The 19,217-nt window shown below is 40.7% G+C and overlaps 1 protein-coding gene across 3 annotated transcripts; it reads left to right on the top strand.

Annotated features, from left to right (window-relative positions):
* Nucleotides 1-451: 451 nt before the first annotated feature.
* Nucleotides 452-16,219, top strand: stk11 (serine/threonine kinase 11). Of its 3 annotated transcripts, none has more exons than XM_044218838.1 (11): nt 452-639; nt 1,401-2,389; nt 7,841-7,924; nt 8,125-8,214; nt 8,567-8,699; nt 9,270-9,406; nt 10,052-10,179; nt 11,590-11,647; nt 11,871-12,064; nt 14,411-14,659; nt 15,492-16,219. In XM_044218838.1, the coding sequence occupies exons 2-10, from the start codon at nt 2,106-2,108 to the stop codon at nt 14,617-14,619; spliced, it is 1,317 nt and encodes a 438-aa protein (XP_044074773.1). In that variant the 5' UTR covers nt 452-639; nt 1,401-2,105; the 3' UTR covers nt 14,620-14,659; nt 15,492-16,219. The 3 variants fall into 3 exon arrangements, with proteins under 3 accessions (XP_044074773.1, XP_044074772.1, XP_044074774.1); XM_044218837.1 differs by having other exon boundaries at nt 453-639; nt 14,411-14,655; XM_044218839.1 differs by lacking the exon at nt 452-639 and adding an exon at nt 794-941 and having other exon boundaries at nt 14,411-14,655.
* The last annotated feature ends 2,998 nt before the right edge of the window (nt 16,220-19,217 follow it).

The raw sequence follows: 19,217 nt of genomic DNA, 5'->3' as shown, positions 1-19,217 counted from the left end.
CCTTGTTTTGTCTGAATCTAAAAATAATCAATTAACTATCTTATATGACAAAGAACAGCAGCAAATCCTCACATTTGACAAGGTGGAACTAGGGCCATTGCAGTTGAACATGGGGTGAGGGTCATAAAGGGAAGGAAAGTATGTGACCAGCTCAAATAGATGTATTTTTGCCTAATTTAGTTCTGATTATGATCAGTGTTCATAAAAAACACCTTCAGGAAGTACTGCAGTTGTCAGGAGCTATGGTGTGTCTCCTCCTGGGAATATCCATTGTAAATTCCCATAAATATCAATGGAATCAGATTACTTAATTACATTTAAAAAGCTGAATGAGTTACTGCTTAAACTCTTCATTGTCAGCACTGGATGACACTCGTTCCTCCACTGTGTGCGTGCGCGCGCGCGTGTGTTGTTGTTTGGGGGGGGGGACCTTGATTTGACGCATTAACGTATGGGCTGTCAGCGCGAGTTGGGGGGGAGGTAAACAAGATGGCGACAACCTGAGTGGCAAGAGTAACACGAAGAGTCAGAAAATTAACTGATATTTTGCTAGACCCAAGGGAAACATTTGCTTCACCAAGACGGACACACGCAAAAGAAATAAAACCTGCAACGGAAACAAGAATCATATGGATCTAGGTATGACCTGGTACCAGGAGTTAACTACTTAGCTTGTTAACTAGCTAGCTAGCAATATCCATTGGAATCTGAACGGCTAGCTTGTGCTAGCTGGATGTATCTGGTGTTTCTCCGGTGTCGGAGGCTGGTTTGGATGTTAGAGCTGGTATTGCTTTTGTTATAGAAAACAATGCCCGTCACCTATATTACCGCTGCTCCACCGGCAAATGAGGTGAAGTTGGCTAACGCTAGCTAGCGCTGCATACCCATCGTTAGCTACAGTTGTGTGACGACGTTTCGGGTTTCCTCCCCAGTTGTACATCGTAAGTCCTCATCTACATTAAATTAGTTATCGCCGTTTTAAAGCAGACTTATGAATTAAAACCTGCAATGGTGGCTGAAGGTGTGCATATCGAGGAGCCACAAAGTGAGAGTTCATGTTGGCAAGCTAGTTCATTCAAGCAGACGTGCTATGTTAGCTTACCAGCTAGCTAGTAGTTAACACTTAAAAAAATGTTGATTTCATTTGAGCAACTTCACTCTCAATCGTAACTCACATACTACTCTGTTTAGTTAAAGTACGGTGCTAAATATGTTCTTATATCAATTATAATCTCTTCGTGTCTGAAGTGAGCCTCACAGCAGAATGGAAACCCAATAAGGTTAACCGATGTGTGTTGATGTCTGGACAGATTGTTTACCAAAGAGGGCTAACTTAGTTCAGAAGCCAGCGAAAGCCATTTGTGTATTTTCAATCATGTTTATATTACCCTTGTTTACAGGCACCAGGCAGTAGGAACCGTGGTGGCATGGAGGACACCTGAGGACGGTTGGACAACATTGGATGGTTCAGTCTGACCTCCAGGAGCCAGGCTGATACCAGAGATTGGGCTGATACTGCTGCATGCATTTGGCTGTGGATCTGTGCTTGGATCCGGTCCTGTCCGGCTGTAACGTTACACACATATGTGTCCCAGGGAAACTATGCTATGAAGCATGGACCTTTGACAGAAATGCTGTGCTGCGTGGCCTTGAAGCAGGACTGGTTGCCTCTACCTAAGGCTGTATGGTATTAAATTCATATACAGGCGATTTAGAGTTAAGCAGAGAAGAATAACATTTTAGAATCACAATTTTTCTAATTTCTGTTCAGCTGGCACTTGTCACAGATGTAGTACAAAATGTACAGTATAAAGCACTAACTTGGCACTGGACCCAACAGGTTCTTCACCTCTGTTCGCACCTCTTGAGTAAAAAGAGCCCTAATGTTTACAAATTGGGATTGATCCCTCACCTCCTCCCTCGACTCTCAGGCCTGATTACTCCCTCTCCCATGTTCAGTATTTTGTAATTCATCTGTATTCCATTTTGTGGAATTCAAATATTCGGTTCAGAGCTGAAAGGTTACCAGTGGATTACTCGCCAGCAGTCATAGCTATTTGCGAACATTTTTGCACAGGAGGCTTAAACTGTGGCTGCCATCAGTCATGAGTACCGGCGAGCTGCATCATCTTGACTATTTAAATGAAAATGAACTGATGGAGATGGATACTTTCATTCACCGCATTGACTCGACAGAGGTGATCTACCAGCCACGGAGGAAGAGGGCGAAGCTGATAGGAAAGTACTTGATGGGGGATCTGCTAGGGGAGGGATCTTATGGCAAAGTGAAAGAGATGCTGGACTCTGAGACACTTTGTCGCAGGGCTGTCAAAATACTGAAGAAGAAGAAGCTGAGGAGGATTCCCAATGGAGAAGCCAATGTGAAAAAGTGAGTGTTTTGTTGTTTGACCCTTTATCTCACTCTTTTCTCTGCACTCTGACTCTGGTTTAAGTCATAACACCAGTGTCACTGACTTCTCACCTGTACACTCTGATTTATGCCTGCTAAGATGCCAGGTCTTTTTTCAGTTAGGGATAGTCAGTTATCCTGAGATATAGTAGCATTAGCTTGACTGTAATGCTTGATCTTAATATGAGTTAATTAATTTGAATCACCCCACTGAAAATGTAATGAATCATAAAACAGTCAACTGGGTTTCCTATGACTGTGCCACAAGGAGAATGGCCGTTCATGCGTGCCCCACTCTCTTATTAACCGTCACTCCCTGTGCACTCCCTGTAAACGTGCATTTCAACCTGCAATTCAAATGTTTCACTTGAAATAGTTGAAACTGAAAGGATGTTTGTTGTCTTTTCTTATTCTGAGATGACGTTTCTGTGTTCAGGAAAAGCAGCCACGATACCTTAGTTTCAGTTTAAATACCAAAATAATACTTAATAATACTTTCTATGAAAACCTTTTTTTTCTTATTTAACAAAATAAGCCAAACTTGTCAAATGCATCAGCATTAAACGCAAATAACTTTACACAGCATTTATTCTCTGGTCAGAAGTGTGCGCTGTATCACCTGTAACCACACCCAACAGTGTGCACTCAGAACACCCTAAATACACTTCAGCATCACTGCATCAAGGTGAGAACTTCAGTCACTGGTGGGCAACAAAAAGCTCTTATAGCTTGTGTTTCAAAAACTTTGCAAAATGATGACTTTAAATCAGAGAATATCTTAAGAAGTGAAGAAAATCAAACATTCGGTACCAATATTTAGAACCGGACAGCTTTCAACACTCATTGCAGCAGATGCCATTTGGACAGTACTCAAAAGTGTTGAGGTTCAATATCTATTCATACAAATGAGATAATGATTTGTATGGCTAAGTACTGAAAGGGTAGGTATGAAACTTATGTCACAATGTACACAGTCTCAGTCTTTACACACGCAAACGTACGGCTGTGTCACCATTTAAATGTACAGCAGTCATAATCTGACAAAGAGCAGGACTGTAAAAATCAGAACGGTGAATAGGGGGAATAGAAGGATTGACCTCTGCTTCATACAGTGAATTTACATGTACTTAAAGTAAATGGGTTATTGCCAACTTTTTGCAGTAACCCAGTTTTGTAAACCTCACATAGACAAGAAATATGATTGCTGTAATTGAGGTGAAGGAATAAGATAAACTTGGTTAACACAGCAAGGTGGTCAGTGAAACTATAAAATTACCATGCAAACGCCGTAATTTATACATTTTATAAAAACGGTAATGTTTGGTTCCAGTGTATCTTAACACATTGCAAAGAAATGTATCACTTCCTTGATCATTTGTTCTACCTCAAAAATTACATTGTTAGGTACATCACAGAAACAAATCTTTTTCTTAGATACATGGCAAGTGATACATATCACAATCAGGGTGTTGTCTTATTAAATATCTAGTATAAATGAAAGCTTTTGGGAATTATTCTATCAACAATGTTCGACTTTGTCTTTCTATATCTTCCTGACTCTCTTCTCTGTCTTAATGCCTCTGCGATTTGGCTGTCATGTCTATATATTCAAAACATTTTTCCTGCATCCGCATGTTCTGATGAGTATCAGAAGTTTTAATCACACAGTAGTCTATTAAATATTACTTCAGCCTTTCGCTGCAGGCCTGTGCTAATTATAGAGGAAGCTTTAGAAAACTGTCAAGATGAGTTCATACAGACAGAAAGAAGAGCTGCAAGATGGTGTGTTTTTAGGCCGCAGTCAAAACTCCAGCAGAAGAACAATGAAAAGCCTGAGGTGACAGCTCAGTAAGAATCATTTTGTTGGGATCTTAGTAGCTTGTATTTATCAGGTATCCAGACTAACTTTACTGAAATCTATCCCAGAATATTGTATTAATCAATCTAAGATAGACAACTTTAAGTTAAGCATTTCCAGTGCTCAGTCTACAGTTAGTTGGGACTGAAATCAGCCTGTCAGCAGCTTGACAGCAGCAGCAGTTGCAATTCTGTACACTGGATCCCTTCAGCCATAGCACTGCCTTGCACTCAAAAGCGTTTGGAGAGCACTAGCAGCCCAAACAACCTTTTATTATGTGCTGAAGTTGGTGGGGGGAAAATGGACTTGAAGCCTAAAACAAATTGGCCACCTTCTTACAGTTCCTATAAAAATATTCATCTCACTTGGACTTTGTTTTATTTTTCTACGTCTTTTCAAAACCACTAAAATAATTAGTAAGTATTCACCCCCTTTACAACGACTCACTTAAATCATCACATAAGAAGTTGACCAGAGATGCGTGTAATCAAAGTGTCACTCGTGGTTTTAAGCCCAACCACTGGTATCGATCTCCTGGCAAAAAGTACATCATGAAGACAAAAGAATATTTCATGCACATCTGTAATGTTATGTAAAAGTACCAATAAGGAGAAGCATACAAGAACATTTCCAAGACTCAATATCAGACTCAAGACTCAAGGTCAGACATAAAAAAGTGCTTGCGAGAAGGTCATTAAGAGAATTATGACGGCTCTGAGCGGTGCTGCAGGGTGCCATGGCTGAGATGGTAGACACTGCGCATACTGCAACTGAAAAATCTCATATGATAGCTTGGTTAGTATTTGCCAAACATGAAGGTAGAGGGTAAAATGAAAATAGCGAAACAGAGAGAGAAATTCTGGAGGAAAATCTACTGCCATGTGCAAGAGAAGTGCAACTGCAGAGAAGGTTTATTTTACAGCAATACATCGACTCCAAACATAAACCCAAAGCTACACAGAAATTACTTAAAAACAACTGTATGTTAAAGTCCTGGAGTAAAAAAATATGAATACAAAATAAACGATTTTTAAGAGGGTGAATACCAGGCATTGTACTGCAGATGGAAAGCTATTTCAATTTAAAAACTTGTCCCACTCCTACCTTTTCTTGCCTTCTTTTTGCCATATAATAGTACCTCATACCATTTTTGATGTATCATCCTGAAGTGGTCCCAAATATGTCTCACGCCATAAATGATTTTTATCTTCCCCTGGGTGACAGGGTGGTTAGTTTGTAGCCCTGTTCATGCTTTTCTTCTTTTCAAAGGTGTGTTTAGTTTTTTATCCTGGTTATATTTATATTTTTAGGACAAAGATGCAGTGGTAGACTACATGGTTGTGTCACTTTGTTAATAAGATCACAGCAGTGTTCCTTGATGTGTGAAAATTAATTTGTCTGCTTTTTTCCCCCTACATCTTTCTCACTTGGTGGAGGCCTTGTGTTTTCCAGCCTGAGGAAGCTGGATCCTTGAGCCTGTAATGGCCTGTCTGTGTGTGGATGCCATAGTAGCCCCCAGTCCCCATTCTACCTCTGTTTAGCATTCCTGTCTGCCAAACACTACCTGCTTTTACAGGGTTGCCATGGGGATGAGCATGCTCATACTGGCAGTGATTGAGCAATGCCACTCCTGTTCCTACGGCAACACCTCAAGAATGTTCTGCCCTTGTTTGGAATGACAGGAGCGCACATGGACACACACACACACACACCCTAAACTAGACACACAGACTCTGGACCAGCACGGTGTAGATGCAGATTTTGTGTAGTGGCAGATTGCCGCTCTGTGCCAGAATAGCTGCCATATCGCTGAGTGCTCAAATCCTTTTAGCTCTGCAGTCTGCAGGCCTTGAACACACAAGGTCCATCGGCACACATTTGAACTCAAGACACTGCAGATGGACTGCAGCAGTCACTGTGCCTTAGAGGCAGCACTGCCTCCATTTTATCATTTGTTTTATGGAAACAGCAGTGATGCAAATGCAGCTTGGTTTGCTACATTTCAGACATGTCATTTGCCCTTGCTATTCAGCTGAATAACAGAGATGATGTCTATCTTAAAATGAGGCTATTCATTATGCTGTACCATATTTTAATTACATTTCTGTTTTTATGCAGGCATGTGGCAGCTGTGACTCTTTACCAGTGCAGTGATGCAGCAGTAACTGCTTGTGTGTGTCTGTGTGCAAGCTAGAATATCCATTTGTCAGTAGTAAGATTGTGTATAAGGCAGAGGACTGACACAGCTCATAAACTGCAGGGTGATAAGGGACAGAAAAGCTCCAAAGTGTGTTTTGTGAGATTGTGTTGAGGTGAAAAGAGAAGACAGTAGATGCCTCAGCACTGTAGGGACCATGGGTTTTATTTCTTTTTGGCACAGGTGTGCTCCCTTTATAGATTTGACCTGTTATTTAAATCAAGTATTTCCAGCAGGGGAATCAAGATTTTTATCTTCTACAAGACCAAAAAAATTAACATTGTCTGTGACAATGGTAACATTATGAATTCTCCACACTTAATATGCAATGTTGATGAACTGGTAAAGACAAAACTCTGCTGCGAGCACATAGGGCTATCATGATGTCAGTCACAGCTGGGGAGGGAAATCAATTTAACCAGCGCCATCATTTTGGATTTTATGATCTACCAAGGAAGAAGTAACTTGACTCAAACAGTATGCAAGCTTTCATGGCCACAATTTTCAGGGTCTTACTTCAGTGGGCTGTGCACTAATATGGGAGAACGAGTTACTTGTGTTTTTCATCCACTGCAATATGAAGCATGTGGATTTTTCTGTCAACATTTTTATGTAACTTCTGCTAATTAAAACACACGTCTTATGCAGCAATGGGAACAATGTAGCAGTGAGACAAGTGGTAATATCTAAATCTAATCACAAGATTCCTAATTCCCTATTCCCTAATTGTTAGGCAAAACCTCAGCATGTCCTCTGTGTGGATGTGGGTTGTATGTCTAGGGAAGGCTGTGGTTTGTAATTTGTGCTCTTTCCTATCCAGATTCAAATTCATTAGTGTCCCTACTCACAGCTCTCTGATGAATGTTGAGTCTCCTCAGGGTTTTGCCATGCTGGTGATTTAAACCTCTTCTCCTTGGGTAGCGAAGTGAACTGTCAGGTTATCTGTCTTTATGAGACTGCTGCACTCAGGCAATATCGAGTCTTACACTATCATTCCTGCAATACTGTTTTCCATTAATCACCTTTTAGAAGAGTCTCACATTTGTTTCTACTCTAATTTAATGGACATACAAATTTGGTTTGTGGTTGCTGAATCACAAAAAAGCAACTACTGAATCATTAAAGGATTTGATTTACAAACAATTATCGCCCCAGCTCAACAGCTTATTAGAAATACCAGAAATGAAACCAATAATACACTTGTGCTTGTGCTGTACAGTGAGATATTAATGCCTTTGTGCTGATGTATGGCACCTGACCTTTATCCTACTTTCACAACAGACAAGGTCCAGTACTAAATTTTGTAGCACTCCCTCTCATGAATATTTGCTTAATTTATCTTTTGCATGTTTTTTGTTCTTGTGTCCATCTATAGGGAGATTCAGCTGCTAAGAAGACTCCAACACAAGAACGTGATTCAGTTGGTGGATGTGCTCTACAATGAAGAGAAACAGAAAATATATCCTTACGTTGTTAAATTAATGTGCATATGAGTCTATTTTTGATATTTAATGATTTTAGACAGTAAATGTTACTGTTTGTGAGGGTTATTTCTTTGCCTAAATGTTTCTATTTGTTAGTTATTAGCTTTATAATTGGCTCACTTTATTAAAGGATCTATTTGTTTGTTTTGGCAAATCCCCTTGACTCCTGACTTACGTATATGGTGATGGAGTATTGCGTTTGTGGGATGCAAGAAATGCTGGACAGCGTCCCAGAAAAAAGGTTTCCAGTATTTCAAGCTCACGGGTAAGTCTCTGTTTTTCTGTCCCTCTCCCCTCTCCGCTCCCTCTCTCCCCCTTTCTGTCAGTCTCTCTGCTATATTTAGTTTGAGCCTTTCTGCAGTCATTGCCCCAGGCCTAAGTTTAGATCCAAATCTGCAGGGCCTCTACTGTTACAATAACCACAGATTGTGTGAATGTGTGGTCACTGCTGGAAAGCCACTGAAGATGAAGTACTAAGTGATGAAGGTTTATCTGACCACAGTGATAAATTGTTTGATATGCCAATTGATTTTTTTTTTACATGTTATTGTGTGGAACACTTCCACTCCTCTTTTAATTGTATCCATCACCCCCTCTGTTTCTTTCTTTCTTTTCAGGTACTTTTGCCAACTCTTAGATGGCCTTGAATATTTGCACAGCCAGGGAATAGTTCACAAAGACATTAAACCAGGGAATCTGCTCCTGACCACAGACGGGGCACTTAAAATCTCCGACCTGGGAGTAGCAGAGGTGAGCTCGGGCTGCAGCATAATGTTGTTTACCATCCAGGGGCCTATGAATTGTTTTTACATAACTACCAGATTTCAGCAAATCAAACATCTACATACAAATTCCTCTTCTTTTTTTTTTTTCATTTCCATACATCCTGCTGGTAGCGGTAGTTTGAAATATGTAAGCTATGTAAAGTTATCATTTTATGGACACAGCCAGCTCAAATATACACAAAAACACAGTCAGTAGAAAAGTATTGTCGATAGGTATGCTTTTACGCTTCACTAGACTGAAATTCTTTGTGTAGAAACGGTCAGTGTATCGTACTTTTAAATAAATGTCCACTTAAGTGGATAAATCTACACACATTACAGTAGATTTTGTATTTCATTTGGAGTTAAAGTGTTTCCTCTATTATGTGGCTGGGGTGGATTTAATCACAGTTGTGGTTTTAATGTAGATGGTGTTGCTTAAAAAGGAAATAACAAATTATCCAATTATTACATAATGAATAATTTTGGTTATAGATACAGAGAAACACAAATTCTACTAATCTTATACTAATCTTATTCACTCTATATTTTTCAGGCCCTTCACCCATTTGCAGAGGATGACACATGTCGCACCAGTCAGGGCTCTCCGGCCTTCCAGCCTCCAGAGATTGCCAATGGACTGGACACCTTTTCAGGGTTTAAAGTGGACATTTGGTCTGCTGGAGTAACACTGTGAGTAGTCAGAGCCTCAGGTTACCCAAGTTCCCACAAGTCAGAAAATGCTTAAAATTTCATGACAGAAGAAGTTGTTTTATTAATATCTGACAAAATTAGATATTAGTTGCTTGTAGTACTTAATTGTCATAGAAAATGCTCTTGCTTGTCCTTTTTTCTTAGCTCATAGAGCAGAGCAGCAGCCCTGAAGTTAATAGAGATTCAGTGTCATGCTCAAAGACACCTTAGAGACCACCTCACTGATTTGCAGTCATCTCTCTATGTACTTGACATACATTGGCGTGCCTGTGTATACATTTACACTCTTTTGTCCACCTCTAAGGTCCTCAAAAAGAGTCTTGGTCAGTCTGTATAAAGCAAGTGTAGGATTTAGGGGAATGAATGGACACACTGCCTACAAGATACACAGAGGATTGACAAGTAATTGTGTATGTAGGCATGTTATACTGTTAGAAGCCCGAGCTGTGGTTAACAGCTGTGGTTAAGTGCCACAGTATGTTGCCTGGTTTTGCAAGAACAGTCCAAGATAACACCAGAAAGGTCTATCTGAATTCATATATATAAAACATTAGATATGTGCAACAGTGTCCCAGGTTATGATACACTTACAGTATTTGTTGACTCCTACTTCCATCCATTCAGATACAACATTACAACGAGTCTGTATCCGTTTGAGGGGGACAACATCTATAAGCTATTTGAGAACATTGGAAAGGGAGACTACACTATTCCCGAGGAGTGTGGACCCCTCCTGTCAGACCTGCTGCGAGGTGAGTGTGGTGTAGAGCTAAATGTTTTAACCTTAAGGCCAAATTATACTTTCTTATCAAGGTGTTGGCGTGGTTACATACTGATGCCGTAGTGGCTGATTCATAGGTCAGTGTAGGATTAAGCCACTGACTGTATTTTTGCCATGACAGTAGACAACTTTATCATGCGTTGTCAAGCAATGTCATGCATTCACTTTAACACAGTAGTGAAAAGGTTTGCTCTTAGTGGTTTTTCTAGATTTACAAAATGCAAGTTTGTGCAGCATTACAGAAAAGGAAGTCGGTTGGAAGTAAAAACTTCTGCTCAGAACTTGTCAGGTATGTAGTGAGAGCACTGAGAGACTGTGATCTTTTCTGTGTATGTCCAGCAGGTGGTGCTGTGACATTGAAAGTTACTCTAACTTCCCCGCATGCGAGGCTTCCTCCAAACTGTAGAACTCCCTCCAGCTGTTGACGTAGTTTCCATTGATCTGGAGCCAGCAGCAGAATACTAAACACTTCATATTCAGGCATTGCTTTCCCCGGGTGGAATGCTGCGATGCGTCTGCCACTTGTAAAAACAAACAAGAGTCAAGAGTCTTTTATAGTGAAACGTATAATGAATGACTGTAAAATCCAAAAAGCATGGGAAGGTTAGCACCATCTAATGAAACCCTTCAATGAAGCTGGATGCTTGTTATCCATCTTATCTTGTTATTTTACTTCTGTATTTTAAATTACTTGGTGTTACATGGAGGCATTTTGAACAGTGACACGGTGAACTGAATGTTCAACCATGAATAGAGGGGAAAAAATGCCACATTCTGGTGCTGTTATAACTCGTCGGGCCTCCATCCCCCATTTTGTGTGAGTGTGTGACGTCTGTGTGTGATGACGCAGCACCTAAGAGATAGTCAGTCCATAATTACATGGTCTAAAATAAGCCCAGTGCCACAAAAGGTGTCCTTCAGCAGTCACAGCACTACTATCAGCACTCTGCATGCTGCCCCTCTCTGCCTGCTGGGAGACAATTACATTATTAGGTCTGGATAGGCACTGCAGCACTGCTGCCTTATCACACTGACATTCAGCTTTTCTCACAGATTCAGCTCACATTATGATAATTAAAGGACAAAATCTTCATTACATTGGTACAGCTGTTCTGCTACTCATATTGATTTTTCCTTACTGTACCTCGTTGACTCCTTAAGCTTTGCAGGATGCCTTGGCACACAGTGATGAATGAGATTACGACTTGCATTAATTAATGTTTCTTGAATGAGTTTATCTGCTGTCTGCCGTTAGCTCACCCCTCACTGCTGTGGCCTCCCACCAATTTATGTTAAACACTTAACAGAAAGAGATGTAAGTGGAGAAATGTTTCAGGATTGTTGTGATTCAATTGACCCTTTTATAATGTTTGTTTTTCAGGAATGCTTGAGTACGACCCTGCAAAGAGGTTTTCCATACAGAACATAAGGCAACACAAGTGAGTGTGATTTAGTATATAGCATTTATCATCTATCCCGTGATGAATGTCTGCCTTCTACTATCAGGAAATATCCTACTGAGCAACAGCTAGAATTATCAAATGCAGTTAAATGAATTATGTGCAGGTTTTAAAATAACTAAAATATTTGAGTGTTAGAAAACGTAGTTAAAAGCTGATCTGTCAGTTACACGTCCATTTTCTCCCTGCCTGTCCCTTCCAGCTGGGTGCGTAAGAAACACCCTCCGTCTGACCCCCCTGTACCCATCCCTGCCAGCGCAGAGAGCAGGGATCCTTGGCGGAGTATGACAGTGGTACCCTACCTGGAGGATCTGCACGGCTACACGGAGGAAGATGATGACGAGCTCTACGATGGAGAGGATGAGATCATATACACTCAGGACTTCACAGTGCCAGGTCAGTGTGAGCTCAGACAATTATTACAGTTGAACTCGAGCTAGATTTAAATATGCTTGTATTTCTTTATTTTTTCTGATATTGTGCGAGCAGTCAGTGATTAGTAAATGTGTTTTGTGTTATTTTGGTTAGTCCTCTATTCTTTCTGTTTGACTTTGAGAAGATCAGTAGCTGTCTCTTGTCTCATTGTTAGCTACTTCCTCTTCTTGTATAACGACACCGAACCATATTTTCTCGAAATGCGTTACAGAAAGACATTGCTGTATAGATTAATGTGCCCAAACAACTACTGCAATTGTACACCAAATCACTTCCTTGTGTCAAAAATGTGGTTAAAAATGTAGACTTACGTCAACCTCTAACTAACCCACGCTAAGCTGTGGCCTGTGACCAAACGCCTTTAAAACCATACTCGGTGCTCTTCACTGGAAAAGCAGCAACAGGAATTGTTCAGTTTATATTGACTTTAATTTCGGTGGTCTTTCCCCCAGTAATGCTCATGCTCTGTTGTTTTAGTGGTTGGAAAAATGTAGGGAAAACAACTGGATTCTGTGTAATCAGACTTCCAAAGACAGGAATAAAGTGATGATTAAATACATCTTTAAAAATGTCCAGCATAATTCAACACTATCAGGCCCTGTTTTTGTATAGGGCCTATCTCTTACATTATTTTCAGTCTGACATTACACAAAATGAAACTGTCCTTTCCACAACTTACTAAAACTGCAACACAATGAGGTAAATAAAGGCTTACCAGAAATGTCTCTCTTTATGTAGCCTGATAATCAGACTCAATTACCATTTCATTTCACTTCATTCATTCAGCCTGACATTGTGTTCACATTAGCCTATTTTCTTTTGGAAGGAGGGAGTTGTTTTGTTTCACGTTAAATCAGTATTGCGTGACATATCCATCCTGCCAAAATCATTTTCAGTTGACACAGAAGCTGCGGTATATTTCTCTACATGGACTTATAACCACTTGTACAACTGCATCGATGTCATCCACTCTTGTTGCAATTTTTCTGTCTGTATTTTTCATGAATGTAGGTAGGTAGATAGATAGCTGTGTAGGAAGATGATGTCCCCATTCTTAAACCCGCCTACTAAGCACTGATTGGTTGACTGTTTCAACTGTTTACCTATTGGAAATTGTTAAGCATTGCTGAAATGTCGGCATAGATTCAGAGGTCTGGAACAGGCTACACTGTATGTCAAATCCTGTTTTAATTTAGTTCAGAATCAGACTTACTTTATTGATCCCCGAGGGGAAACTCTTTTGTTACAGCTGCTCAAACACGTCAGTGCGCACAGGAATAGAAGTTCTAAGCAAATCAGAATATAATACGCTATAATACCAAGTGGATATAAGTATAAAATTAAAATAAGTGGAAAGAACAAAGTGGATTTACCAGTTGATAAGTATGTACGGTATAATAATACAATGTAATAATATAAGTAATAAGTAATAGTGCATGAACTGTCAAGTTAAGGGTAGCTTATTAAGATGATTATGAGACCGGGGATATAGTTGTAGAAAATGTTTCTAGTAGTGAACTGTGTGTACAAACCTTACCCGAGTGTTGACTGACTTTGGGGTGAATAGATAATTACAGCATCTTTTATATTTCATTCAATTTGTTGCTCAACTCTTCTTTTATCATTTTCCCCCAGAATTCAGATCCTTTTATCTGTTGCTAGGCAACAGCCGGTAATAATAAATGCAGTAGTCAGTGTCGGGTATCTAGAAGTGGTGCCCCACATAAAAACCAAATGGAACTGCAGAATGTGAATGAAGTGATCTAAAAATAGTCTGGTTGAAATGGTTTTTGTGTGAGAGTATGAATGGTTTTCCAGGGTTCACTCCCACACATGCGGAGCACTGTCGCTCATAGGATGCTTCATATCAATGAAATAATAGTGTGTACAGTAAATTAACAGTTTGACCTGATGTTTCTCTTAAGCAGTAACTACATCTCACCACTTAATATTCTTCTAGGTGTTAGTTTTTGCAGTGTGGTACCTCATTTAAAGTTTTTTACAGCTACACATGCAGACACACACACACCTCTGCACTTGAAATGAACCAGTCACATTAAGGTTAGGGCCTGTCTTTCACTCAGCGGATTTCCTGTTATTGTAGGTTACTATTTCTCATGGTTATCTGACCTGACAAATAAGCTTTTTAAAGGCCCCCTCGTGTTTACAGTTTTGCATCTATGTTATCACTCACAGTGTGCACGCTCATGCTATTACCTCACACTTGCTCAATAAAGCAGCTGCCAAGTCACCACTTGTGTGAAAGTGTGATGGTTTTGTCTTGATTCTAACGTGTGTGTCTTTTAGGACAAGTGGCTGAAGAAGATCGGGATCAGGGGCACGCTGACCACAGTCCAGCTTTAGCCAAGCCAGTTTGTGTGAACGGGACAGAGGGCGGGTCACTGAACAGCAAGGCCAAAGCTGAGCGCAGGTCCTCGTCTTCATCCAACCCCTCACGTAAAGGAGTCTCCACAGCCAGCAAGATCCGCAAGCTCTCCACCTGCAAACAGCAATGACCCCCTCCCCTTCCTCCCTCGGCAACAACCCACCTGGTGGGTGTGTAGATTGTAACTAAAGCTCTACCTCAATTATGCTTCAGAAGTGCTTAGAGGACACCTCTAATACAGTAGAAAGAAAGGAGGGATAAAAGTAAGATAAGCACCTAAGGAGAACAGGTGCAGCAGATACAGATAATAAGATACGAGGGATGAGATGAGAATGCGTTAGAACAGAGACAAAAAGATGAGTATCAGGCAGGAGGAGGAGTGGAAGAGGAAACCAGAGAGGGGAGAGAAAATCTGTGTTGATATTCAGCAAGCAGTGTTCTGACTCACCACCACTCCCCAGGCAAACACATGGGCGGTTTCCTATACAGTCACAAAAACTAGATCTGGACTGGTCCAGTCTTGGAGCGTTACTTTTCTATTCTCTAGTAGGATTTATCTATATCCTTCCAGGGGTTCGTCAGTGGCCGTCATTCAGGCCAAGAAGTGGGCAGATTGATGCTGCAAGCGTACACACCAATTTAACAGGTTGTCGTCCTCTCTTTCCAGTTACCACCCACAGTTTGCTCTTTTAGTCTCTCTCACATACAAACCACTCACGGCGTGAGGCTGTTTGTCATGGGTGCACTGCAGAGGAGATGCTGTGTATTAATTTGTTCAGGCGATGACTCACCCTGGATGAGATACAGTGGGCTGTGAGATGTTTGTCTCTGTCTCTTTCTGTAGATGAGTCTTTCCGTGTTAACAGCACCAATTAGTACTGTCTTGTTATAATCATGTGATACTTCTCAGTTATAACTTGTAGGTCGTGGTATGTGAAGAGATAAACTAAAAAATAAAACCAGACGTCTGTTATATTCTGTTCTCGGTCTCTGTCCTCTCAGGTTGATCTGTCCCCGTCCTTCTGTGTCCAGAGTCCTCACAGTTGTGAGAGAAACCTGCTGACGTTAATGCCCCCGTACCTCCTTGGACCACTGGCCTGCAGAGTCTTTTAAAAATGCGGTATGAGTGACGAGGAGGAGGAGGACAGCATGAAATGTTCTTTTTGCTCTGAGACTGAAGCACTGGCTGTGAAGATGGTGTATTTTTTTTCTCCAATATTTTGGCTCCTTTCAACTCCTGTCATCTAGTCATTTCCCCTCTCCATCCTGTCATCCTCTTAGGAGGACCAAGTGTTGCACCGGACATTAAAAGCACCATCACCCCCTGTACCCCACCCATCCACCCCCTCTACGCCACCTTCTGTTTCTTTGACTACCTTTGTTTTTACAGAACCCTAATGGCAGTTTTTAAGACACATTGTGATGTGTAAAAAATTAAAGAGGAAAAAAAAAGATTAAAGTTATGAATAATTCTATATTTAAATCTATGATGAGAATAATTATGATAGTACTACCACCAACATATAAAACTGCATGCTGTACAGAGCTGAAAGAAAGGGAAAGTGCTTGGTTTGTGGTCAGACTGACAGACTGAAGCCTTGAGATCCACCGCTGACCTGTTCGGGATTTTTGATTTCCATTTAGGTTTTGTTTTTTGTTTTTTTCTTTTGTTTTGTTTTTTCCAATGAATATTTTTTAATTATTATTTATATAAAATATGTCCCAAACAGGCTGTTTTGTTGGATGATCTTTTCTGTTGAACTTTGAGTTGAGCATATTTTTAGTATCCAATACGGGTGGTCTATGTCCTGTTTTTTGTTTGTTGTTCTTCTTCTTCTTATTATTATTATTATTATTATTATTATTATTATTATTATTTTACATGTCTTTTACAAGATTATACTTTGATAGGAGTATTACACTCATCTCTCTCTCCCTGATGTCAGCAACTAGTTTGTAGTCAGATCCGAGAATATCAAGAGCTGATGCTGCTCAGCCACAGGCGGTGTGTCGTCACAATCACCTAGTCGCCTGTTTTCCAGCGATGCTCTTTGTTGTGCCAATCACATCAGCGGGAGCCCTGCCCCCCTCTTACGCAGCCAGGCCCATCATCAGCCCCTCACTGGGAATAGATCAGAGAGCAGGTGAGTCACAACTCTGAGGGAGGGAGCAGCACGTCAGCAAGGTCGACAGATTCTCCGTTCGAAAAGACACGAGGAGCAACGCAGTGAGGATGAAGAGAGGCTGAAGAGTATTTCAGCGGTATGATTAGTACGTGAGGACACCTTTTGCTTGCTGCTCTCATGGTAATGATAGTTTTGACTAGATTAGTTTGACAGTTTCACACAGTACCTTGTCTTAGATGATTCACATTTCAACAGCATAAAATCAGTAGGGGAGTCGATAATTGTTTTTTCCCTTTTTTTTGTTTTTTCTTTTTAATTCAGAAAAATGTTCTGGCCAAAATGAATACAGTGCATCTGGAAAGTAATCACAGCGCTTCACTTTTTCCACATTTTGTTATGTTACAGCCTTATTCCAAAATGGATTAAATTCATTATTTTCCTCGAATTCTACAAACAATACCCCATAATGACAAACGTGAAAGAAGTTTGTTTGAAATCTTTGCAAATTTACATGTACATAAGTATTCACAGCCTTTGCCATGACACTCAAAATTGAGCTCAGGTGCATCCTGTTTCTGCTGATCATACTTGAGATGTTCCTACAACTTGATTGGAGTCGACCTGTAGTAAATTCAGTTGATTGGACATGATTTGGAAAGGCACACACCTGTCTATATAAAAAGGTCCCACAGTTAACAGTGCATGTCAGAGCACAAACCAAGACATGAAGTCCAAGGAATTGTCTGTAGACCTTCGAGACAGGATTGTATCGAGTCACAGATCTGGGGAAGGGTACAGAAAAATTTCTGCAGCATTGAAGGTCCCAATGAGCACAGTGGCCTCCATCATCCGTAAATGGAAGAAGTTTGGAACCACCAGGACTCTTCCTAGAGCTGGCCGTCTGGCCAAACTGAGCGATCGGGGGAGAAGGGCATTAGTCAGGGAGGTGACCAAACCAAGACGGAAGCGACTCCTCAGTAAAAGGCAGATGACAGCCCGCCGGGAGTTTGCCAAAAGGCACCTGAAGGACTCTGACAATGAGAAACAAAATTCTCTGGTCTGATGAAACAAAGATTGAACTCTTAGGCCTGAATGGCAAGTGTCATGCCTGGAGGACACCAGGCACCGCTCATCACCTGGCCAATACCATCCCTACAGTGAAGCATAGTGGTTGCAGCATCATGCTGTGGGGATGTTTTTCAGCAGCAGGAACTGGGAGACTAGTCAAGATCGAGGAAAAGATGAATGCAGCAATGTACAGAGACATCCTTGATGAAAACCTGCTCCAGAGCGCTCTGGACCTCAGACTGGGGCGAAGGTTCATCTTCCTAAGCACACAGCCAAGATAACAAAGGAGTGGCTACGGGACAACTCTGAATGTCTTCAAGTGGCCCTGCCGGAGCCCAGACTTGAACCCGATTGAACATCTCTGGAGAGATGTGAATATGGCTGTGCACCGACACTTGCCATCCAACCTGATGGCACTTGAGAGGTCCTGCAAAGAAGAATGGGAGAAACTGCCTAAAAATAGGTGTGCCAAGCATGTAGCATCATACTCAAAGGCTTGAGGCTGTAACTGGTGCCAATGGTGATTCAACAAAATATTGAATAAAGGCTGTGAATACTTTATGTACGTGATTTTTTTAATTTATTTTTCGTTTTTTATTTTTAATAAATTTGCAAAGATTTCAAACAAACTACCTTCATGTTGTCATTATGGGGTATTGTTTGTAGAATTTTTGAGGAAAATAATGAATTTAATCCACTTCGGAATAAGGCTGTAACATAACAAAATGTGGATAAAGTGAAGCGCTGTGACTACTTAACCGGATGCATTGTATGTGCTTCATTTGGTCCCACAAGGTCTATTGAGCCTTTGTCAAGGCTGCAAGACAATTTTCTGCACTACTCATTTTACAATAAAGCAGATGGTTCATCATGAATGGGGACAAAGACATGGGTTTCATACGATACATGTACTGTAGCTCAAACTCTAAGTCTGTGAAAGGAAAAAGGAACAAGCTCTACCTATCATTGCAGTTTCCCAGGTGACTGTCTTCATCACACATTATAACATGCAGCAATGCTCTCATGTTGAAGAGATACAGTTTGACATGAATGCAGAACTAATTACATTTTACATCCATACTGGAAGAGAGAGTGGAAAGATAACTGTTCAACCTGTGAGATTGTCAGATTTTAAACATGTTCAACAGATATCTGCAGAGTATTACTTAAAGGTTAAAGCTGGTAATATTCTATAATTTTCTTAATGTCAACAAATCCCAACCCAATAAGGTCTGTGGTTCTCAGCCCTCAAGCCCATTACTTCCTACTGTAGACAGTTCTTTAGAAATGGGTCACAAATACAGTATATACTTGTACTAATAGTTGTGGTCTTTTTCATGGTGGCAAAATAAATACAGAATATCACCAGACTTAACTTGTATTTAGTAATACAGAGTGAGTGTATCCCCTACTGCTGGGATGTGGGAGCAGACAATGCCATTGCTATTCAGTTTCCACCTCCACTTTCACAGCTTTAATGCTCTGTCACTGGAGCATCTGTCTAAAAGCCTGCAAGGCTCCTGCGTCAGTCACT

Source organism: Siniperca chuatsi, linkage group LG13, assembly GCF_020085105.1.
Source record: "Siniperca chuatsi isolate FFG_IHB_CAS linkage group LG13, ASM2008510v1, whole genome shotgun sequence".
Taxonomy (NCBI): Eukaryota; Metazoa; Chordata; class Actinopteri; order Centrarchiformes; family Sinipercidae; genus Siniperca; species Siniperca chuatsi.
Note: the sequence above shows the minus strand (reverse complement) of the source record. Positions and strands in the feature narration are given on the sequence as shown.